At 38.8% G+C, this 25,487-nt stretch overlaps 1 protein-coding gene across 1 annotated transcript in view; it reads left to right on the forward strand.

The window, feature by feature from the left end:
• Window positions 1-25,487, forward strand: part of LOC120538592 (sodium- and chloride-dependent GABA transporter 1-like) — a 77,002-nt gene that overhangs the window by 7,166 nt on the left and 44,349 nt on the right. Inside the window, exons 2-3 of the mRNA XM_039767981.1 lie at window positions 13,502-13,633; window positions 19,173-19,273. Coding sequence (XP_039623915.1) covers window positions 13,502-13,633; window positions 19,173-19,273 — 233 coding nt within the window. The remainder of the gene's footprint in view (window positions 1-13,501; window positions 13,634-19,172; window positions 19,274-25,487) is intronic.

Below are 25,487 nucleotides of genomic sequence, written 5' to 3' on the forward strand. Positions count from 1 at the left end.
TGCCATCCATGATATTTTTTGCTTATCACACTTCTCTAAAAAGTCATATCTCTCACCGTTGAAGGAAAAAAATAGACTTGAGCTGCACTGGAAACATTCTCTTTTGGAAATCCTATTTCAAAAATCAAAAGTAAGGTTGCACATACCATACTAACTTTGGGCTCCGGTAGTTTAAAAATGGAATTGCTAAACAGCATTAGCATTGACAACATGATGCCATTCACGAAAAGGAATTACAGTCATGAACATCAAAAAGAACAATTACATTTCAGCAAATTAAATAGAACAAATTAGATCATTTAATAAGTAATGACTTGTGAAAGGACTGAATATTAGAATAGTCACCAGATTAGTATGGGATGTTATTATAGTCAGAACAGCATGAATATTTACAATACAAAGTGTAACATGAACAGGTTAACAGAACATATTGGATAAGAGGGGAAATGCAGGGCACATGTAAGTCAGTATGTGTGAAGTGTTTCCATCAGGTAATGTAGCATACTGACATCTATAATAATTGTCTGAAAACGGAATTTGTTGCATAAACGTTATTGTCAGCGAAAATATTCTCCTGTGTGTAACCTGCAAGTACCTATACGTTTAACCAGGGTTTCGATGTAACTCTGGAAAATGTAGTGTACAACTGGCCATGGGTAAAAACAGAGCCTAGCAAATAAACTCCGATGTTATTAAACATTTGTCGTTGTGACTTGGCGATAGCCATACAATATGCTAAACAAATGGGGAATTGCCTACACCGTAACATAAAGGGAATATCTTGTTTTGAGTTGTCAGTGTAGTTTTTCCATCGTAATAACAACAACATTTATTTATATAGCACATTTTCATACAAAAAAGTAGCTCCAAGTGCTTTACATAATGGAGAAAAATAAAAGACAAAATAAGAAATTAAAATAAGACAAAATTAGTTAACATAGAAAAAGAGTAAGGTCCGATGGCCAGAGAGGACAGAAAAAACTAAAAAAACTCCAGATGGCTGGAGAAAAAAAATAAAATCTGCAGGGGTTCCAGGCCACGAGACCGCCCAGTCCCCTCTGGGCATTCTACCTAACATAAATGAAGCAGTCCTCTTTGTATTTAGGGTTCTCATGGATGCTCTTGATGGTGATGGTCATGCAGACTTCTGGATTTTAATCCATCACTGTCGGAACATCACGGTGCTTTGCGCCACCACCAAAAAGACACCGTAAAAAGAAACAGAAGAGAGAGTAGGGGTTAGTACAAATTTTAGAGCCACCATGAATAGTTATGATAATGAACTGGATATACAGAGTATCAGGATTAAATTACAGTGAGGTTATGAGAAGGCCATGTTAAAATAATGTGTTTTCAGAAGTTTTTTGAAGTGCTCCGCTGTATTGGCCTGGTGAATTCCTATTGGCAGGCTATTCCAGATTTTAGGTGCATAACAGCAGAAGTTTTGCTCTTGGAATTCTAAGAAGATACTCATTTGAGGATCTAAGGTTACGATTTGGAATATAGGGTGTCAGACATTCCAATATATAAGATGGGGCAAGATTATTTAAGGCTTTATAATCCATCAGCAGAATTTTAAAGTCAATTCTGAAAGACACAGGTAACCAGTGTAGTGACATCAAAACTGGAGAAATGCGCTTGGATTTTCTTTTCCTAGTTAGGATTCTATCAGCTGCATTCTGAACTAGTTGCAAACGATTTATGCCTTTTTTGGGTATTCCTGAGGGGATTGCATTACAGTAATCTAGTCAACTGAAAACAAACGCGTGAACTAATTTCTCAGCATCTTTCAGTGATATAAGAGGTCTAACTTTGGCTATGTTTCTTAAGAGAAAAAATGCTGTCCTAGTGATCTGATTGATATGCGATTTAAAATTCAGATTACCGTCAACAATTACCCCTAAGCTTTTTACCTCCGTCTTGACTTTTAATCCTAATGTATCCAAGTTTTATTTCTAATAGCCTCATTGTATTCGTTATTGCCAATCACTAAGATTTCAGTTTTCTCTTTACTTAGCTTGAGAAAATTACTATTCATCCATTCAGAAATACAAGTAAGACATTGTGTTAGTGAATCAAGAGAATCGGGGTTATCAGGTGCTATTGATAAATACAGCTGTGTCATCAGCATAGCTGTGGTAACTCACGTTATGCCCCGAGATAATCTGATCTAACGGAAGCATGTAGATTGAGAAGAGCAGCGGACCCAGGATAGAGCCTGGTGGAACACCATATAGGATATATGGGTCTTTGAGTTGTAATTCCCACAACTAACAAAGAATTTTCTCCCTGCCAGGTAGGATTCAAACCAATTTAAGACACTGCCAGAGAGGTCCACCCATTGACTAAGGCGATTTCTAAGAATATTATGATCAATGGTGTCAAATGCAGCACTCAGATCTAAGAGGATGAGAACAGATAAATGGCCTCTGTCTGCATTTACCCGCAAGTCATTTACTACTTTAACAAGTGCAGTTTCTGTGCACCTGTTAAAACCTGACTGAAATTTATCAAGAATAGCATGTATATTGAGGTGGTCATTTAACTGCATAATGACTGCCTTCTCTAGAATTTTACTTAAGAAAGGCAGGTTAGAGAAGAGTCTAAACTTTCCAAAAGCAGAGGGGTCAAGATTATTTTTCTTAAGTAGGGGTTTAACTACAGCAGTCAAAAGAACGTCTGGGACTCCCGTATCTAATGACGAATTTACTATATCAAGAATATTATCAATTAGCACGCCCGATACTTATTTGAAAAAATTTGTTGATATTGGGTGAAGGACGCAGGTGGAGGTTTACAGTTGAGAAATTATTTTATGTAAATCAGGTAAATCTATCCTAGAGAAAGAGTTTAATTTGTTTATAATGGAGTACTGGGGTTTAGGAGGATCTGTAGTGTTGGGGAGATATACTATGTTATTTCTAATATCATTAATTTTTTGATTGAAAAATACAGCAATAGCCTTACGGGTTTTACTGGAAGTACTTAGGAGGCATTCCTTTGAGTTACCTGGGTTTAGTAGATGATCAATTGTCGAGAATAAGACTCTGGAATTACTAGCATTCTTATTTATAATCTTAGAGAAATAGCAGCGCCTCTCAAGATGGACTGTGTTATTGTATTCTGGATTTAATATTGCAAATGGCCACTATGAATACCGTGTCATGCCCTGTGGTTTAGCCAATTCACTTTCAGTGTTTCATTCCTTTGTAAATTATATATTTTGTGATTTATTAGAACAGTATTCTTTGGTATGCTTTGATGATATTCTTAGTATCATAAAACAGTTTAAAATACTAAATGTGAACTTGGGGTTCCTAAGGACAATAAGTTCCAACAATGACTCAAAATGCCCACTGGCCATCAAATCCCAGCTACTCAATGAAAATGTAGAATCTACATATTTATAAAGATTCCACATGTTCCTTTTTATTGAACAGTAGGGATTTAATGGCCTGTGGGCATTTTGAGTCATTGTTTTTACTAAAATGCTCTGTGGCTAAAGCTCTGATGAACACAAAAGGCCAAAGCAGTTGCCAAGACAAACAATGTACCAATACACATCCAAAGAATAATTAAAAACAGAACACAGAGGTGAAAAATCCAATAATTCACACAAGCACAAAACAAAATCACACAGAAACTTACCAAAGCCAGTAAATTCAATAAACTGCCAAGGACTACAGGTTTTCCTCAGCCTTAACAATGATGGGCAGCTTGACTTGTGGGACCACCCACAAAGCACATGGCACATAGAAAAAGATGTATCTTACTTATGTATGGCACCTATCGTGGCTGATGTCTCTGTGTACTCCTCCTATAACCCTCTTTTTTGATTTTCCTTATTGTTTTTAAGTTTCTAGACATGTGTAACTCATCTGCACTGATCACATATGACAAAGAAACATTGTTAGAGATTGGTAAACATCAACCTGATGATATTATTCTTAACTTGCCGGATCTGGACTATTTCCTCCACCAGAACTTTTGTGTGTAGGGCCTGCTGGCAGCATAGGCAAGTGAAGAATGCAACTGGAGAAAGTAGTCACCCAAGCAGCAGCAAGGCAAGAGTGGTGGGTTACATGATAAGCTAAAGGCTAGGGCTAGCAGACCACCTCTCCCCAGTCTTCTGCTTGTTAACATTCGATCTCTTGAAAATAAGATGGATGAACTCAGAGCCAGGATTATGTCCCAGTGAGAAGTGAGAGACTGCTACACACTGAATTTCACTAAATTCTGGTTATAAGAAAATATATTGGAATCAGCTGTATGGCTATACATTCAGTCCTTTCATTGCAGGAATCGCACAGCGGCATCTTAAAAAACTCAAAGGTGGGGAAATTTGTACTGTCAGTAAACACTGTTCGAGTGATGCTGAGTACCTAATGCTGAAATGCAGATCCTTGTATTTTCCGAGGGAGTTTACAGCTGTATTCATTTTGTCTGTTTACATTCCTTCATATGTAAACCCCATGGCAGCACTGGAGACATTGCATGAGGTTTAAACTGCACAAGAAAACAAACACCCCGATACTATAACTTCTGGACTGTGATGCCAGTATATGAACAACACGTTATTTTTCCTACAGGTTGAGAAAACACACTGGATCACGTGTATAGTAATGTGAAGGTGGCATATAAGACTGAACCTCACCCTCAAATTGGACAGTCCAATCACACCTCTGTATTACTCTATCCGGCATATAGACAGCTCCTCAAACAAGTTCCCACTGTAAGGAAAATTGTTAAAATCTAGACAGAAGGATCTGAACAGAAGCTTCAGGACTGCTTTCAGTGTACTCAGTGGGATGTTTTTAAGATAGCTGCTATTGTTAACCTGTAGATATATAATTAAGAGAGAATCATTACCAGTCACATTCAGACATTACCAGTCACATTCAGACATTCATACCCGACACAATGGACCCTCTACAGTTTGAATAGACCAAACAAGTTCACATAGTATAGGCACAACATTGCATACAGTTCTTACACACCTGGAGAACAAGGACTGCTATGCCTGATTGCTGTTTATTAATTATAGCTTAGCTTTTAATACTATGATACCAGCTAAGCTCACCAAGATCTTAACTCTATGTGTGCCACATACTCTCTACAACTGGGTCCTGGACTTTTTAACAGGCAGACCCCAGTCAGTCAGGCTGGAGAACAACATTTCCAAGACAATAACCATAAATACATTAATCTCACTAGGATGTGTTTTGAGTCCCATGCTGTACACGTTCTTCACTCATGACTGTGTTACTTCCTAGCTTGACACCAGTATCATTAAAGTTGCAGATGGTACCACCGTCAATGGACTGATTTCTGGGGGTGACGAGTCAGTGTACAGGAGGGAGGTGTCTGGCCTTGTGAAGTGGTGTCAGGACAGTAATCTCTCTTTTAACACCAGCAAAATGAAGGATATGATTGTTGACCCACAGAAGAAGACAGGACAGCGAATAGCACTCTACATTGGAGTGACTGAGATGGAGAGAGTGACCACATTTAAATTTATTTGAATTAATATGTATGAGAATCTCACTTGGACCTATATCACAGACCTGGTGGGAAAAGCCCGGCAGAGTTTGTATTTTCTGAGAAGCCTGAGGGAGTTTGGTATGCCAAGCACTATCCTCAGTAACTTCTAGAGAAGCACAATTGAAAATCTCCTCACCTACTCCATCACAGTCTGATTTAGGAAAAGTAAAGCACGGGTCTGGAAGGCTGTACCATGGATGGTAAAATCTGGGCAAAATATCATTAGAACAGCACTCCCTGAACGAGAGGACATCTATAACACCAGAGTTCTCAGTAGATCCCATAACATTATTAAGGACACAACCCACCCACAACATGAAATGTTCATACTGCTACCATCAGGGAGACACTATAAGAACATAGCAGCTACAACAACAAGACATAAATCCCGGTCAGCGTGAAAAGTAACACATGTGCACGCGCCTGCTTTCCCCTCCCAGACTCCTCCCAGAATTACACCTATTTGAATATGCCGATCAATATAAATAGCCCTTAAGCTCAGCCTTCTGTGAAAAGACAATGACAAAAGCATGAGGGGAAATAGAAGAATTTCAGTGGAGGCAAGGAAAAATGTACTATTTGTTGGTTTAAACAGTGGTATAAACAACAGAAAGAAGTTGATCGATTGACATAGCGTATCGGAGAAACTTGAAAGCTCAAGTTCACAAAGTTGCACAATGCGCAAAATAAAAAAGTTGTCACATATCAAAGTTGCTGTGAAAAGGAAAGTCATAGCCCACCGTCTGAGTGTCATATGAAAGCTTATTAGGGTACAGAGGAAAAAAAAGGCATATAGTGGGAAAAAAGCATGATATTTCAACTTTAACCTCTAAATTTCCACTTTAATCACATAGTTTATTTTGTCATTATAGTAGAACATCATAAACTTCACCTTAAAATCATTTCATTTACTAGTTTCTCAAATCCCATCGTAACTAAAGTAGCACGTTAAATGCTTTGTTTTGTATTTTATCTTCTATGTGCTCTATGTATGTGAATCACTACGTGCTTCTGGGCTTTCTCTTCCTCCGACAGGACACAGAATCCATTACATTCGTAATATTACAACTCTCTGAATAATTAAAATACTGAGATATATACGTGATATCATTTTCATGATGATAGGAGTTAAAAACATGTAATTAAACATGGGAACATGGTGGCGCAGTGATTGTTCATGTCTCACGCAAGATGCTTGCTGCGCCATGCGCGACCTTCGATGAAATAAATTATTGTACCAGTACTGTCTTTTTCAAACATACTAACCCACAATTCCTGTCCTTACTTTTCTTTCTCCAAATACCTAATCGCCACACAATTAGCTCTGTAATAGACATTAAGCCATCTGTAAGCTTAAGAGTGCCGATTCTTCAAAACTTTTAAGGAACATTGAAATATCTTTGTAGTACATCTATCCTTCCAGTGTTGCACCAGCACCAGCAAGAATACAGCGTGAGGCAGGAACAATCTGTGAATGGAGCGCCAGCGCCTCGCTAGTGCTGCGGCACCGTGTCCTCACATGTATAATTATTAACAACTAGACATTAAGCCCGTTAAAATAACGGCGCTAGAACAGTAGTGCATAAACATTTGTATGAACAGTCTATATTAAATGGCAAGGGACCTTGTATTTGGCTGTAATATGTGTCACTGTATTGTGTGCCTTTAATTTTCTCTCTCAGTAATACTGGTTTGTATTTCCATGAAATGCTTGTAATTTTGTCTGACAGTAATACAGTGGAACCTCTGTTCGCGACCATAATTCGTTACAAAACTCTGGTTGTAACCCGATTTGGTCATGAACCGAAGTAATTTCCCCCATAGGATTGTATGTAAATACAATTAATCCGTTCCAGACCGTATGAACTGTATGTAAATATATATTTTTTTAAGTTTTTAAGCACAAATATAGTTAACTATACCATAGAAAGCATAGCGTAATAGTAAACTAAATGTAAAAACATTGAATAACACTGAGAAAACCTTGAACAACAGAGAAAACTAACACTGCAAGAATTTGCATATTGGCCTTATGACCCGCTCGCTAAAAACTAATTTTTTAATGAGTTTTAAGCACAGGGGAAAAAATGAACATTTGAAAAATCTGTAATTTAATAAACAACCAAGAAAAGTAACATTGCAACAATGCACACGTGCCGCTGTGTGTGTGTGTCTCTCTCGCGGGCCTGCGTGTGTTTCTCTTAAGCGCGCGCCTCTGTGTCTGTGTGTGTGTCTGTCTGTCTCTCGCCTGTGAGTGTGTGTGTGTGTGTGTGACGTGCGCACGCCTGTGTGTGTGCCTCGTGTGTGTGACTCGTGTGTGTGTGTGTGTGTGTGTGTGTGTGTGTGTGTGTGTGTGTGTATCTGTCTCTCTCTCTGCACAGGGAATGCACAGGAAGAGACTGAACACGTGCTGTGTGGCCCTGCGCATGCGCACTTCACCAGAAGACACACACACGGACACTGGACGCACACAAGGGTTTTATTAAAAAGGATATAGATTATTTAAATTAAATCAAAGTTTTATCTGTATAATATGATAAACATATTTTCCTGCATTTCATCTTACAAATGTTATTGTCATCATATGTAAATACACGCTTTATAAAGTGGCTCAGGTTGTGCCATATTATAACTGTATCACAAGTTTACAGTGAGGTAATTGTACCTATAAGTACAAGGCATTCTACAAGGAGCACTTGATGGACTGATTGAGAGCATTTATAGTTCTTTGGATGAAACTGTTTCTGAACCAAGAGGTCAGTCTAAGAAAGGCTCTGACGTGTTTGCCGTATTAGACCAGTTCAATAGACAGCATGGCTGTATACCGATGCTGTATACCGATAATTCTCTTTCTGATCAGCTGCTGTACAGCTGTGATTCCCCGCTCAGATACAGTGATATAAATACTCCAAGTGGTGCAGTAAGAGTAATATGGAAAAAGATGATCCGCTGTGGCAACCCCTAACGGGAGCAGCTGAAATAAGAAGAAGGTGCAGTGAGAGTAACAACGCTAAAGAAGCTATTGTATTTAGAATAGTTTGACCATTCTGTGGACCATTATATTGTTATACAGTAGGTTAATGACAATCAGATGCATTAAACTAATAAACAATATGCGCTTAATTTTAGTATATTTTAGTATATTTACAAAGCCGCGTCAGGGGTGTGGATCTAAATAAAGAAAGGGTAACCACACAGGAACAGTTGCACTACTTTGACGCTGGGTGCCTCCAGTCTGCAAAACCGAGTGGAGAACTTGCGTATGACAGGATATGAGCTACCGTGGAAATGTGCGTGGCTTTACACCAAGTTTAGGTTTTATACATCGCGATTTGAACATGGAAACGTTCTTATGCAACATTTTTGTTCGCATGCACCATTTACACATGAGGCCCCTGGTGATTTAGCCCAACAAAGCTTATCAATACCATTCACCTAATTTCTCAAAAATATAATGAAATTAATTCTTAGTAACTTATTCCATGTGCCTGGAGTTCTCTGTGTGAAGAAATTTTTCTAGCATTTTGGAAAAATACAACCATAGGTTTCTACTGTGTTCTTGTTAAGGAACTCTTTTCATATTAACATGTCCACTCCACATTAATTTGCTTGTTAATTTTAAACATACGGTCACCTTTTAATTTCTGTTTGCTTAAACTGAAATATTTCAAATCCTCCAGTCTTTCCTTATATATCATACCTTGCAATACTGGAATCAGCCTAATTGCTCTATGGAGACAATTATTGCACTCACTAATGCATTATATACCTAAGTATAACCCTCTTGACTTGAAAATCTTCATAAAATCATATTATATAACCTAACATCCTTCTTAATTGTTTCTGTACAATGCCTGGATGTAGTAAGTGAATAGTGTACAGTGACCTCTAGGTCCTTCTTATATGGTATAATTTTAGGATTTATTTCTGCCATTGTGTAATCTATTCTAACATTTTTGTTTCCTAAATGTAACACTTTATATTTATAATACAGAATTTCATTTTCCACAGAGTTTACCAAGTCTGAATTCTATCTTTGTGGTCAAGCTTGTGTAACTCCAGTTATTTACGGACAGCTCATCTGGGAACTTTGCAACTCACTTTCAATCTTAATTGTGTAAATGTTTAAATACCTCTTTAGCTTTGATAAATGAAAATAATTAACTGGCTCCTTCTTTCCAATTATTGTGCATTGTGAACCATTTTAAAATTTATCTCGTATCCTCAGTGCTCTGGTTTTTTTGGCCGGGGAAAGGAAATTTAGAAAATCGAGCAGCTGTTGTTTTCCAACATAGTGTATTATAATTTCACCCAACACCACACTAGTAATGCTTCCAAATAAAATGTGTTTATCGCCTGCACTTCATTGATAACCATGTCACTTTTTGTTGTCTTTTCTTTACCTCTCAGTCCCTTTCACACAGCTGACAGTCTCTTGGCTATAATGTAGGGATTTCAAATATTGTTTTATGTAAATTGACCAGAAACATACAAGTGCATAGTTCTTACAATTACCTGTGAAATACTATTCAATATAATTTTCACTTTAAATACTCTAAGTTTTCAATTTGATTTATGTTCCAGTCCATGATTGTTTTTGCAAAGAAGGTGTGACATTTTGCCCAGATGCCCCACAACAGAAAGGGAAACCCTGCACTGGCTCAAGAGATTCAATATCGCTTAACTACAGTGCGGACATCAGGAGCAATTCACCAAAGTAGACAGACTGGACAGCAGTCTGTGTAGTAAGGCCAAGAAGAGCAGCAGTTGTTTTCTTTGTACTCTCTGTCCTCCCTTTCTTTTCTGTGTTTTGTTTTCATTTTTAAATGCAACATTTTTTTTATATTTGTGGCTCAATTAACATTATTCTGGGTCCAAAAGGATGCCACTACAGCCATTCTTAAGGTGGTCCTTATTCTATGCCAGGGCTTGAAACAGGCAAGAAGAGTTTATTCAGAATTAGAAGAAAGACAGAATTGAAGTCATAACTAAATAACATAACCATAGTCAAAACCGATAATTCCAATAATCCTTAATACCAAACACCTGTACATAATCCTAACTCGTGGTCAATATGGAATTTCACTTTTCTGTAACCAGTACCACAAACCACACCAGAAAACTGCTAAATTGAAACAGAATGCGCCGGCTCATGCAGTAAAGTGTTACAGCTGTGACATAACAGCAGCAATATCCATGGACATGACTCTAGCAACCAAAGGACACTTCACAGCAACAGATACATAAAACAAAAGGGAGTCTCGATAAAAATATAACAACGATCAACTCTAATGAATTCTCTTTAATTCAGGAAAAATTCCAAATAAAGTCACAGTATTGCATTTTACAGGGTATGCATAAGTGTCTTGATTTTATTATTTTTTCCTCTGGAAAAAATAGGTTTTGCAGTCAAAAGGTACACAATAGTAATTTTAACAATGATTGAATGTACACAAAATTTTGTAAATTAAGTGATATCTATCCATACAATATACAGAGAAGTCTTTAATGCCATTTATACTGTAAATTACAGTTTTTCACAATTGCTAACACACTAAAATGACATGCATAGCACAATTATTCAAACTGACACATAGGGAGCAAAACCTCTCCTCAAGTCTCTAAAACACATTTCCTGCTTTACACACATTTTGCAATTTAAAATGGCACTTTCTAAATGCACTGAACATGGTTCTCTGCATAATACACAACAATCTGACATAAGATCACATGTTTGCCATTACAACACACTGCCATTCAAAAGGACAGAACATAAGCTAGTTGGCCAATATATGTGCCACCTGGCCAAACACCTCAATGGTTAATTGTTACCACTTCAATCAGGAAGTAAGCACTATAAAAAGACCACAGGTGAGCAACTTTTTTTCAAAAACAATGGAAGACATTGCAGAGAGAGGAAGAGGAAGAGGGAGGGTGAGGATGAGAGGGGGAGGAAGAGTGAGAGGTAGGGGTAGAGCTGGTATAAGAGGTTATGGGCGCAGAAGACAGCAACTGTCAAATGAAATCAGAGCAACCTTAGTTGATCATGCCATCAACCATGGGCTGAATGCAAGGGGCTGGACGTAGAGTGCAGCCCAACTTGAGCCGTTTTACTGTTGCCTCTGTCATCCGGACATTTAGACTGGAGCACAGGTATGCAACCAAAATGTCTTTCACACTGTGTAGTACACCCCATGTCATAGTGTATCAGTTGGGTGACACCTGTGTACTTTGTCATACACTAACTGTACAAGTTTCCTGTCCAATTTACTCTACTGTGGGGGAATCTTTAGGCTGCATTGTCCAAGCCCTATATTTTTGTTTTTTGTTTTTGTAAAGGACTAAGAGACGCAACCATGGTGGAGGAAGCGGCGAAATGTTCACAGGGGTACAGGAAGCTGCCATTGTAAACTTGGTCTTGGAGAATAGTGAAATCAGATTAAGAGAAATTCAAGGCAACAACATCCAAGAAAACACCATATTCACCTACATTCAATGAGTCAGTCTGCCCACATTGTCTCTCATTCTCAAGCGAAACCAAATCAGCCTGAAACAATTGTATAAGGTGCCTTTTGAGAGAAACTCTCAAAGAAACAAAGAGCTCAGACGAGTATATGTGGATGTAAGTACAATATTGACTGCAGCACATTACACGCAACATTGTTTCCCAGTGTACTGGATAACACCATATTGACTGATTTTAGTTTGTTGTTTTCAGGTAGTACTGGAAATGGATGCTCATGCAATCCCACATGAGTTCATCTTCATAGATGAGGCTTGTTCAACCTAGCAAAGACCAGAAGAAGGGGAAGAAACGTCTTTGGCCACAAAGCCATTATACAAGATGTTCCTGGCCAACATGGTGGGAACATCACAATGTGCGCTGCCATCGCCAATATGCATGGTGTCCTCCACCGTCATGCCAACCTTGGACCATACAACACAGGCCATATTCTAACATTTCTGGACAGACACCATAACATTCTCATTCCACCAGAGCGTATGAATGATGCAGACCATGCAAGAACCCGGTATGTTGTAGTATGGGACAACGTGAGCTTTCATCATGCAGCCCCAGTCCAAAATTGGTTTGCTGACCACCCACTGTTTCTCGTGCAATACCTCCAACCATTCTCACCATTTCTGAACCCCATAGAAGAGTTCTTTTCGGCATGGCGGTGGAAGGTATACGACCGGCAGCCCTATGTGCGCATGCCTCTTGTGCAGGCTATGGAAGAGGCATGTGATGAATTTGATGTGGGTGCGATTCAGGTATGGATATGGCACTCAAGGCGCTTCTTCCCTCGATGTCTGGCAAGGGAAGATATTGCCTGTGATGTGGACGAGGCATTGTGGCCAGACCCAGCTGAGAGGCAAGATGCTGCCTAATTATTTTTCTTGCCTCTTTTTTTTCTATATATTTCGTCTGCACATTTTCTTTTTCAGTTTACTGTTTTTTCTGAGCATATTTTTGTTCGCTCCAAGGTAAATATAGTATATCTGCTGTGCATAAAATAAAAAATAAATGCATGTGTGTGTATCTGCAAATATTTCTGTGCATGTGAACACTCTAATTTTCTACAATTTGGACTATTTTAGTATTGTGGCAGAGCATACTAAAGATGAGAGTGCTTTTCATTTTGCCCAACAGTGCGTAGTTGGTTAGACAAAAATCTGGTGATATGACTGACATGTGTGCCATTTAGTGCAGTAGTTTCATTATGATCATTCTATATGTAGTTTTGGTTGCAGTGTTTCATTTTGCAGGATATGTGAGGTGTTTGCTCTTTGGGTGAGGTGATTTGTGAATTGTGCTAAATGATTTGCAACAATGAGCCTTGTTGTCAAAATTGTGCTTTAGCAATTGTAAAAAACTGTAAAAAATCAGTTTTGGAAATTAATGCCTGTGTGGTTTTCTTTTTTACTGTTTTACCAAAGCAGATTTTCTTGCCTCTCTTAGGTGCATTTTTGATTCCTTATTTCATGACGCTGATTTTTGCTGGAATTCCACTCTTCCTACTTGAGACAGCTCTAGGACAATACACTTCTGTTGGTGGCCTGGGGGTCTGGAAGCTGGCCCCTATGTTCAAAGGTAAGAATTTATAGAGATGCATAGTTTGATGATGATGCCTTAGAATTACAAGACACTAGAATTGAATTCAGGCACGTAACTAAAAGGAGTTTGCACACTGGCCCAGTGGCTGAGTAGGCCCTGTTTTCCTTCCACATTCTAAAGATACACATGTAAACATAAAGACAGCCCTGCTGTTTCCTGCAGCCCATTCCAGGCTTAAATACTACTGTGTGCTCAATGCTTAAGCTGACCACTTCTTAAGGCAATTCAATATGTAGATCATTTTGATATTTTATACAAACTCATTAATTTGGTTATATTGCATTTGAGCGATATTACTTTAATACTCATAGTTTCTGTTATTTTTGTGATGAAATTTAAACTTTTTTCTATATTGAGGTCGCCCTTTTGAACCCCCCTGATATTTACTACGCAGTGAGGCATTTGTACTCCATCAACATTAATTATTTCCAGAGACATAATTTTGTCTATTTTTCCAGCGCATCGCGCACAAAAGCGAACAATGGGAGCACCAGAACTCTGCTCACATCATCTCGCTTCATACCGCAAGCTGCAAGTAGTAAGTCTGTGATAAGCGGAATACTGCTACGCTTTCCACTCACCTGATGGAAGGACAATCCCGACTGCTTTTATATAGTAAGAAAGAAGAAGAAGATATCGCACAGTCTGGAGTAGAAAATCATCTTTTACCTGGAAAAACGAAACTACAAATCCCATCGTGCATTGCAAAAGGGACGGGTCGTGTGTGAAACGCCGCGCCTGCGTAGCATTCAGGGACGGAAGGACAATCCCGACCACTTTTATATAGAAGGATAGGTCTTTCCATTAAGTGATAAGTATTATTGCAGTACTAAATGAAAAAAATACATTTACAAAGTTTCGGATTCCCGGTATTTTAAATAGACAAATGTAAAAAGTAAAAAATAAACTCTCACACTCACAACTGTCATATGGCAACCTGTCTGAGAGGTGGGACTGAACAGTAAAGGGCATTTCATACCTAGGCTGGCATGTGGAGTGAGGCAAGCGTGGCTCTTTGGTAATTTTCAAGCAACAGTATTTTTAACATTAAGAAATAATAATGCAAAAAATTAGAATTAAGGTTGAGCCTTAAGAGTTACATAAACATCCAGTGTCTTGTTGATATGCCACCTTTAAAAACTGTAAGACATATTTTCATTTCAGAGTTTCATATCTTACATAACACATTTCACACCACCTCAGTTCACTGTGCTGGGAGCTAACAAGAAACAAAACATGCTGCACAATTTGTATTGACAAGTCAGTACATTATACTGGTGTTGATGACTTTCACACATTGTATTGTATATGCGTTGATTTGTCATTTTGTAATAATTTGTTAATTTCTGGAATTAAATGAAGGTGTCAGTCACATGTAAAAGGTTGGTTTAATGTCTCTTAAATCTGCATCACGCATGTTTAGCTAAAATAGTCTGTAGAATACAGGGCAGAGTTTGAAACTTCCAAGTTATTTAAAAAAATCATCCAAGATTAGCTAAACAGACAAGTTTAACTTCACATTCAGTTTCACAATCACAAAACTCATCCATCCATTCATTATCCAACCCGCTATATCCTAACTACAGGGTCACGGGGGTCTGCTGGAGCCAATCCCTGCCAACTCAGGGCCCAAGGCAGGAAACAAACTCCAGGCAGGGTGCCAGCCCACCACAGGGCTCGCACACACAGAGGACAATTTTAGGATCACCAATGCACCTAACCTGCATGTCTTTGAACTGTGGGAGGAAACCCATGCAGACACGGGGAGAACATGTTAACTCCACACAGGGAGGACCAGGGAAGCAAACCCAGGTCTCCTAACTGTGAGGCAGCAGTGCTGCCACCGTGCCGCCCTCACAAAACTCGAAAAAATAAATAAAAATTGGTAGGTCAAAGAAAAGCATTGAAGAATATACACATTTTATTGTTTTGATGCCTATTTTGCATGTTTGCTTTAAAGCTAATTTTTACAATTTTTATGAAATAATACATATTGTATATTTATTTATGTACTTATTTTGATATTTATTATTTTGTCCATTATTCTGAGGATACACTACATTGAGCCTTTATCTATCCCAGACAAAACAGGGCGCAAGGCAGGAAACAAACCCTGGGCAGGGCGCCAGCCCAACACAGAGCCTTTATCATAATATGCATTATATGCCGATTAAGTATACCACCTTATGCCTAGTAACAATGGACATGTGCTTTGCAGAATTAAAAATGTGCCTTGCCTCGGGCTGCATTATGTAAGCGCAGGTCCTGCATTCCACTAATATACATCAGTAAGCTTTTGTTGCACAGTAGCTCAAGTAAATAAGTATGGCGGTTGGGGATATCCATTTTAGTGTAATGATTTAATAAAGATGCAATAGAAAACCATAACTTTGAAATCAAATTTGTATACCTTTTTTGATATACTCTATTAACCCCCGAGGGGAAATTTTCTTTCCACATGGCCTTAGGTCGTCGGGGCACAAGGATGGCCATCATACAGTGCCCAGGTGCAATTTTCAGTTGTTTTCTTCTCAACAAAATCCCACTTTTTTGGAAGTTTGGAGACTCATGTGGTAGAACTTTTTAGCTGTGTATAAACAGTAATACACAGCTGCCTAGATATCCTTATCGGTTATATTTTGGGTGATCGTCCAGGGTTATATTGATTCTACAGTATCTGATGATCTGACTTTTTTCTTGCTGTTGTCAGCAGAGGCAGAGCGCAAGCAACCGATAAAAGGTAACTGAAGAGCAATGTCTGTGTTTCCATATTTAAATTGCTTAGCATATTGTCAGATTCTTCTAGAACTCATGTAGTCCTTACCATCAAGTTTCCATCCAGTTTTTTGCAACGTTTTGTTATCGACAAACAGAATATACGTAAAAAAATGTGCGAAATTTGCTGTCTCCAGCCTGTTTCTATCGAGCTGGCTTTTTATCGATAAAATGGTGTGCGTAATGACGTCATCCCCCCAAAACGAACTGTCGCATAAGTTTTGTTGTATCGCGAAAAAAAATTTGCCCTTGAGCCATTTCCATACATAATTTTGTGTATGTCGCAAATTATCTACCTTTTGTTTTCCACGTTACACCCCCTCCACTAAACAAAGAAACAAAGAAATGGAGAGATTATTCAGACAGTTTTTTGAAATTTGCAAGCTTACTGTTATTTCAGTTTCACAAATACTGTAATTGGAATTGTACATAATATCCGAAGACGACAGCAGAATGAAGCAGTTGCTTGTCTGATAGCCCTAGAGCTCGAAGAAATTACCCTAGTGCGATGAAACCCACGGGTATGAGAGAGAAGACAGAATAAGACCTTCTGGGAGGAGGTGGTGGAGAGACACTTCACAGAAAATCTCTGGCTGCAACATTTTAGAATGACACGGCCAACATTTGAGATGTTGTGTGAATTCATCAGTCCTGATGTTGCGCCCATCGCAGGTTGCCACCGATTCCAACCAAAAAATGGATTGCCATCGCCCTTTACAAGCTGGCAACCTGCGCCGAGTATAGAGTAGTTGGAGAAACTTTCGGGGTTAGTAAAACTACCGTCCATCGATGTGTATATGCTGTGTGCACTGCTATTAAAGAAAAATTAATGCGGCGTTATATCAGACTTCTGACTGTAGCGGAGGCCAATGAAATTGCATACCGCAATTCCTTGGTGCATCTTGTGCCACAGATTTACGGTGCGCTGGATGGCACGCATGTGCCTATTCTTCCCCCGATGGAAGGCTACCACGATTACATTAATCGCAAAGGGTGGCCATCTATTGTTCTCCAGGCCCTTGTTGATGACAGGTGCATGATACGAGACATTTGTGTTGGCACTCCTGGAAGTGCCCATGGTGCAGCTGTGTTTGCAGCATCGAATCTGTACAGGTGAGCCTACCTTTCAACATCCCTTCTCAGTGCGATAACAACTGAATTAGTACTGTAACCTGCTTCCCTTAAGGTTTTTAATTAAAACTGAAATTTGAATTAACACAAAATATCGACATTTAATCAAAAAAAAAAACTAAAGTTAATATTAATGAGGGAATTTCTCATATATGCTAAAACATCTGCCATTTAATAATAAGAAAAAAATGTTTAGATGATAAAACACACGGTTTTTTTAAATATTTTGACTGGCACAGTAAATTACCTTTGTGGTTTTTGTATTATTTAGACATCCTGAGAGACACCCCCAGGCTACAGTTGATGTAGAGGGAGTTCAGGTACCCCTTTTAGTAGCAGGAGACCCAGCCTATACGCTACTGCATTGGCTCATCACGAGAAATAACGAGTCTCTTCATCAGACCATGCGAACCGCTCTGCCATTCTCGTTTTGATTGCACGTGATGAAAATGTATCATGTGACACATTTATTTGCATTAAAGCCCTTTTTTCCGACAAAAAGTGTTTCCAATGTAGTTTTTGCGACATCTGAAGTATCGATATGGAATTTATGCGCTAAAGTTAAACGGAAAAATATCATGTCAACATGTACAACCTTTTATCGATAATTAGCATTTCCATCAGCTATATCGGTAAAAAAATTTGAAGCGCTAAATATTTTTTCGCAAAAACTCCTTGGATGGAAGCCTTTGTGCATGAAGTATTAGAATATCCTCCTTTCTATTTACCAAGTAGATACTGTCAAAATGTTGAAATTGTGAATGACTAAGACAAGAAATACTATATTTGTTCAAGACTGAGATGATACATGGGCTTACTAGTTTCAGCAATGTCAATAATGCCTTGGTAATTGCAATATGCACATTTACACTACTACAACACTTTAACAGATCTCCAGAACAGACTTCAAGTAACTGAGATATGTTACTGCTGGCACCATGTTCCAGTCAGTCTCCATAATAATGTTCTGAAGTATGTGCTGAGGTGTGGAGGGTCCCACTTCTAACTTGAATGAACTATGTTTATAATGACCTCTCCTTGACTTGTAATATTCATTCAAGGGCCAAAATTTAGAATGTCTGGCTAGTCTGTTCTGAACAGCACGCTTAATGTTCTTTAGAGGTGGACCTCTGAATAAAATACTAGCTTGATCCTGAGGTGTAGGGTGTTGTTCACCACAGAAATGATCAGATATGAAATTTACATGGGCACATTTTGCTGCTTGATGAACTTGAAGCAAATGGAACAGGCAGAAACATACTTCCTGAATGACAAATAGAATGATGGAATAAGAGCAGCAAGTCATGTGAATGAGGGGGAAGCACACCATTTGTTTCCTCTGAAACATAACTTTTATGATCTATTTATTTTGTTTACATTTCTCTTTCAAAAATAAAACATTTTTTCCCACCAAGCTGTTGGTGAGCATGGGTGTGTGCATGAAAATGCCCTATGATGAATTTTGTGTCCCATCTGGATTAGCTTTGAACTTTACACCTTATGTTCCTAGAACATCTTTCAAGTCCTTGTGACTTTATAATGGAATAAATGCCATAAAGAAATTAATACAGTTACAGCTGATTCACAATCTGACTGTAATTTCTTTCAGGTGTCGGCCTGGCAGCTGTTGTACTCTCCTTTTGGCTTAATATCTACTACATTATCATCATTGCCTGGGCATTGTATTATCTGTTCTGCTCCTTCAAATCAGTAAGTTTTATTATGAATTTATATGACATATATGCTTAAGTGACATTAAGGCCATTGTGCTTATAGCTGCTTCATGTACTGGGCTCCTATTCACTTAAAGAATATTCTGATTTAACAGAACAGATTTTTAAAAAGGTAAGACATATTTGCTTGTCATAGGATTAACAGACATTTCAATTGTTATGTTGTATTTTTTATATTTCATGTTTTGATGAAAGCATTGTTGTGTGCCCATAGTTGCCAAACAAATGTGTTTGACTTGCTTATTTGTACTGGTAAAAGCTGTCAAAAACGGTCTTAATTACTAATAATGGAAATCTTACGATGTGTTGTTCTACTAGATGATTATGTTTATGGAAAAATTATAATACCAAATTTAGATTTAGTAAGGAAGATTTATCCTCTGTCACTAACATCAATTAATTTAAATATGTTTTCTAAAGAGATTTTTATATTCCGTCATGGAATGACTTTCAAAATCTCACCGTAGACAACTTTGGTCTTGGTCAACAGGAAATTTACTGTTAAAGAATTGCTTGAAATTTTGTAGAAAGTGTAGAAGGATTTACTGAGAGAGGGTATTAAACCTACACCCATATTAAATGCATCAGTCAAGTGCTGAAATGGTTGAAGGCATTTCAGAGTATTGGAAAGATTTGTTACTATTAAAGAAATCTCACCTTTGAAAATTGTAACAATAAACATGAAAATTACAGTATATGGTATGTTTTATTATTTTTCAACCATATTGTATTGGACAATATCCGTCTTACTTTTATGCATTGGCATTATTCTGGGTGCAATGTACGTGAAAGATGGAGGTGAATCTATTTTATGTAAAGACAATGGATAGGTAAACATGTGGGGGGTACATTTGCCAAAGGAATAATGCAAAGCAAAAACTTGATGCCACAGTGGGTTTTTCTAAACATGCTGAAATGCCTATTTTATGGGTTGGCATACCTCTTTCTCCACATCCAAATACTCATATCCAAGCACTCATGTTCCGATTCCTGCTATGTCTGTGAACAAATCCAAAAAAAAAACATAACCTTTCATTCCTCAGTTTTTCCTTTGGCTGTCCTGAAAACTCCACACCTGTTATGTGTCTGGAGACAGAAAACTGTACTTCCCCACTCCCACCCCACACTTAAAGTAGGCCTCTTTGGAGACACTGGAGCACAAGACTAGAGCTCCCTCTAGTGGCTACCTACTCTTCTGAGCACCGGACAGATGTATAAGGCCAAGGGGACATGTTTGTGTGTTGATTAATCCTGAATGTGGTTGTAAAATTATTACATAAAAGTTTCTATAAATGATTTACAAAATGCTGGCAAGCCCAAATAAATTTCTAAATCCTTTCCAGGCATGTCCAGTTTATAAATCACAAAACTGAACCCTCATGAACAAGTGTGTCATTTCTCCATAGAGACTGTCCACAGATATAGTAAGAAATAATACCATAAAAACTGCAAGAAATCACCTTTGAATAGCACTCCTAAACTGGAAAGCAACTGCCAATTTGGAGTATAAAGAAAAAAAAATAAATAGATATTCTGGGTGCAGAAGCAAAAGGAAACAACTAATATTTTATTTTGTATCCTAAGCATTGGAGCTGCTGAAAAATCAAAATATATAGCTTGTCAGGCAGTGATAATGGTGGTTAAAGTCAAGGAAGTAGGCAAGATTCGGCTGAGAATACTCTGTACCCCCCACCTGTCTGCATTTTCTCTCTAAAGAGTCCCTGTTTCAAAAAATTCAAGCACAGAGAGAACGTCTCTAACAGTGTGTAGAAGAGCTTTCAAGGGTGGAATGAGCCTACTGGCATATGTCTGTAAGCATGGCTCTTGGTAACTGATAATAGCTTATGAACCAATCATGATCATGAATACAAAAGTCTAACCAATCTCTAAAAATGCACACTCTGTGTAAGTGCAGCCATGCCTCCTAACTCTTCAAAGATATCTTGCCATATACCGTATATGCAAGTACTATAGACACTGCTGTAATCAATGATTAATCTCCTTAGCATTATATTTACACTAGGAAAATTGAGCCAAAAACATCATTTTTTTCAACAAGAAAAACATATTGCTATGTGTAACAGAAACATGTAAATACCAAAATGCCAACATAAATACAGTAGAAAATGTATGTCAATTGTCCATGGCAGTACTGATACAGATTTACTACATGTCCTTTGTGTGATATTTTTTGAAACAATCACCAAAACACAGCCAAGTGTTGCAATAAGACAGTAGAAGTGCTGACACAGTGCAAGACTTCCACATTCCCTCTGACACATACATTGACAGTTGCCACATTTAAACGGCACCAACTGCTAACATCTAACTTGTCTTTGCACTTGATCACAATTATTTTGCCTATTTGCTATGCAGCATCATGCAACTAGATTCCGAAGGAATATCACAGGACTTCAGTCATACCAAATCCCAGTTTCACGTCTGATGACTATTGCTTTTTTCCAACAATGGTTTGATTTCAGTTTTAAAACTAACTTTATCTTTTTTTGTTTGGCATTGTGGTTTTCATTGGAGGTTTCACCCCACTCATGAATATTGATTGTTAACATACAGTTATAATAAAATATCAAAACACATAAAAATATCTGATTTTTTTGAGCACAATGTTATTTTATCCACTAAATGGTAACAGAATGCTCATAGTACGCTATAAAGGGTATTATCACCCATCACCTTGAGCCTGACTCGGGTTTTTACCATTTTATTTGTTATATTAGAAATAAAGGGAAATAAACATATGGTTTTATTTAACCAGAATTAAACAGCCCTTCAACTGTTTTCTCACAATAGTCTTTCTGCATTACCCTTCAGCTGGTCAAATTCAGAATTTTAACATGTGATGCCAGCTGACCCTAATTCTTTTTTTGTATAGCTTTTGTATAAATCTTACACCATCACAAATAAATCTCCCAAGTACAGGAAAAAAACTTGTGAGCAGCAGTCTATTGGCGCAAGTACCATAGAAAATGTATATGTGTTCTTTTCAGTTTACATAGTGTAAGAAAGGAAACAAAAACAGAAAAAGGTTTGGGGATTCACCCCGTGTATTGCGAGGCAAAATATTAAAACAGTATCACCAAGAAGTCTTAAAAGACTGAGTCCCAAGCAGAGCCAAAGGAAAGGTAAGGTGGTTGTCTTTTATAAACGGTGGGAAGGAAGAGGCAGGTCCATGAGGGAACTGGTGGAAAGGAGGTTAGTAAGAGGGCATGGCCTGGACAGTTATGCCAAACTTGATCTTGGTTTTACTGGGTGTCCCTTCTGATGATCTGTAGAAGAGGGAGAAAAGACATTGCTGCACTTCATCAACTCCCGACTCAGCATCTTACCCTCTATTAAGCCCCTTGACTGCCTCCTATGCCCACGTGTGTGACAATGCATATAATGACATTTTCAATTCAACTTAAAGTTTATAAATATTATCCAGTATGTTCATAAAACAAAAAATATGCTCAAAATGTGTGTATGCAACCTTCAACTCAAACGTCGGGATTTATAAGAGTAAACTTGATAGGAAAACTTGCATATATTTATGGTAACTCTGACCCATCCATAGGTCACATTTTGGAAAAAGTGGGAAATGACTACACTCTTGATCAAGTTGAAAAATGCAGTCAAACCAAACCAGTTTAATGATGACTCATGAGTATAATAATTCATATCAATGAGTCATTATAATAATGTGCATTGATGTGACAAACATATTAGAGCTCAAAATTGATGAACATGATGCACAGACTGTATTTTAATTCCCTAGGGCAAATGCTTTAGATAGATAGATAGATAGATAGATAGATAGATAGATAGATAGATAGATAGATAGATAGATACTGTAGATACTTTATTAATCCCAAGGGGAAATTCACATAATCCAGCAGCAGTATACTGATACAAAGAAACAATATTAAATTAAATAGTAATAAAAATGAAAAAATGAAAAAAATTAAAATAAAATTAATGTTAGCATTTACTCCCCCGGGTGGAATTGAAGAGTCACATAGTGTGGGAGAGGAACGATCTCTTTAGTCTGTCAGTGGAGCAGGACAGTGACAAAAGTCTGTCACTGAAGCTACTCCTCTGTCTGGAGATGACACTGTTCAGTGGATGCATTGGATTATTCATGATTGACAGAAGTTTGCTTAGTGCCCGTCTCTCTGCCACAGATGTTAAACTGTCCAACTTTAATCCTACAATAGAGCCTGCCTTCTTAACAAGTTTGTCCAGGCGTGAGGCGTCTTTCATCTTTATGCTGCCACCCCAGCACACCACCGTAGAAGAGGGCACTCGCCACAACCGTCTGGTAGAACATCTGCAGCATCTTACTGCAGATGTTGAAGGATGCCAACCTTCTCAGAAAGTATAGTCTGCTCTAACCTTTCTTACATAGAGCATCAGTATTGGCAGTCCAGTCCAATTTGTCATCCAGCTGCACTCCCAGATATTTAAGGTCTGCACCCTCTGCACACAGTCACCTCTGATGATCACAGGGTCCATGAGGGGCCTAGGCCTCCTAAAATCCACCACCAGCTCCTTGGTCTTGCTGGTGTTAAGGTGTAAGTGGTTTGAGTCGCACCATTTAACAAAGTCTTTGATTAACTTTCTGTACTCCTCCTCCTGCCCACACCTGATGCAGCCCACAATAGCAGTGTCATCAGCGAACTTTTGCACGTGGCAGGACTCCGAGTCATATTGGAAGTCTGATGTATATAGATTGAACAGGACCGGAGAAAGTACAGTCCCCTCGCGCCCTGTATTGCTGAACACAATGTCAGACCTGCAGTTCCCAAGACGCACATATTGAGGTCTGTCTGTAAGATAGTCCACAATCCATGCCACCAGGTGTGAGTCTACTCCCATCTCAGTCAGCTTGTCTCTAAGGAGCAGAGGTTGGATGGTGTTGAAGGCGCTAGAGAAGTCCAAAACATAATTCTTACAGCACCACTGCCTCTGTCCAGGTGGGAGAGGGATCGTGTAGCATATAGATGATGGCATCCTCCGCTCCCACCTTCTCCTGGTATGCGAACTGCAGAGGGTCGAGGGCGTGACACATCTGTGGCCTTAGGTGGTGAAGCAGCAGCCGCTCCATGGTCTTCATCAGATGTGACGTCAGAGCAACAGGCCGGAAGTCATTCAGCTCACTAGGACGTGATACCTTTGGGACAGGGGTGATACAAGATGTTTTCCAAAGCCTTGGGACTCTCCCTGTTCCAGGCTCAGGTTGAAGATGCGCTGTAGAGGACTCCCCAGTTCCAATGCACAGGCCTTCAGCAGTCGTGGCGATACACCATCTGGACCCGCTGCTTTGCTGGCACGAAGTCTTCTCAGCTCTCTGCTCACATGGGCTGCTGTAATTGTGGGTGGGGATGTCTCACCTATGCTGGTATCAGCAGAAGGATGGTTGGAGGATGCAGTACTCCGAGGTGAGAGTGGGTTACTGTGATCAAACCTATTAAAGAAGTTGTTCATTTGGTTTGCTCTCTCCACGTCTGTCTCGATGGCGGCACCCCGCTTCGAGCTGCAGCCAGTGATAATCTTCATCCCATCCCACACTTCCTTCATGCTGTTGTTCTGCAACTTCTGCTCCAGCTTTCTCCTGTACTGCTCTTTCGCGCCCTGAGCTGGACTCGGAGTTCCTTCTGCACACACTTGAGCTCATGCTGATCACCACCTTTAAAAGCCCTTTTCTTCTGGTTCAAAAGGCCCTTGATGTCACTTGTAACCCATGGCTTGTTGTTAGCATAGCAGCATACTGTTCTTACTGGAACTACAATGTCCATACAGAAGTTGATGTAATCAGTTGTGCATTCAACAGCCTCTTCAATGTTCTCACTATGTGACCCAAGCAATATATCCCAGTCTGTAGTTCCAAAGCAGTCTCTCAGAGCTTCTCTTTATATCGGCACTGAAGAACGTTTTTGTTTTTCATTAGTTTATACAGCCTGCCTGTTGTCACTTCTTAGGATCAGAAACCACAGCACAGTAAAAACACAAGCATGATTCACGCATTTTCAAATTTTTTGTTGTATGCATATATTCATGCTTAAATCTACACAAAGTTTTATAAATGAGACCCCAGGTTTCTCATGCTGTTCCCAACTCCATACTTCCAGATGGTTATTGTAAAGATCCAAGCTCTTCTGTGCTCAAGGAAACGATACCCGTAGCATGGTGTG

This window comes from Polypterus senegalus, chromosome 11 (genome assembly GCF_016835505.1).
Source record: "Polypterus senegalus isolate Bchr_013 chromosome 11, ASM1683550v1, whole genome shotgun sequence".
In the NCBI taxonomy this organism is placed as follows: Eukaryota; Metazoa; Chordata; class Cladistia; order Polypteriformes; family Polypteridae; genus Polypterus; species Polypterus senegalus.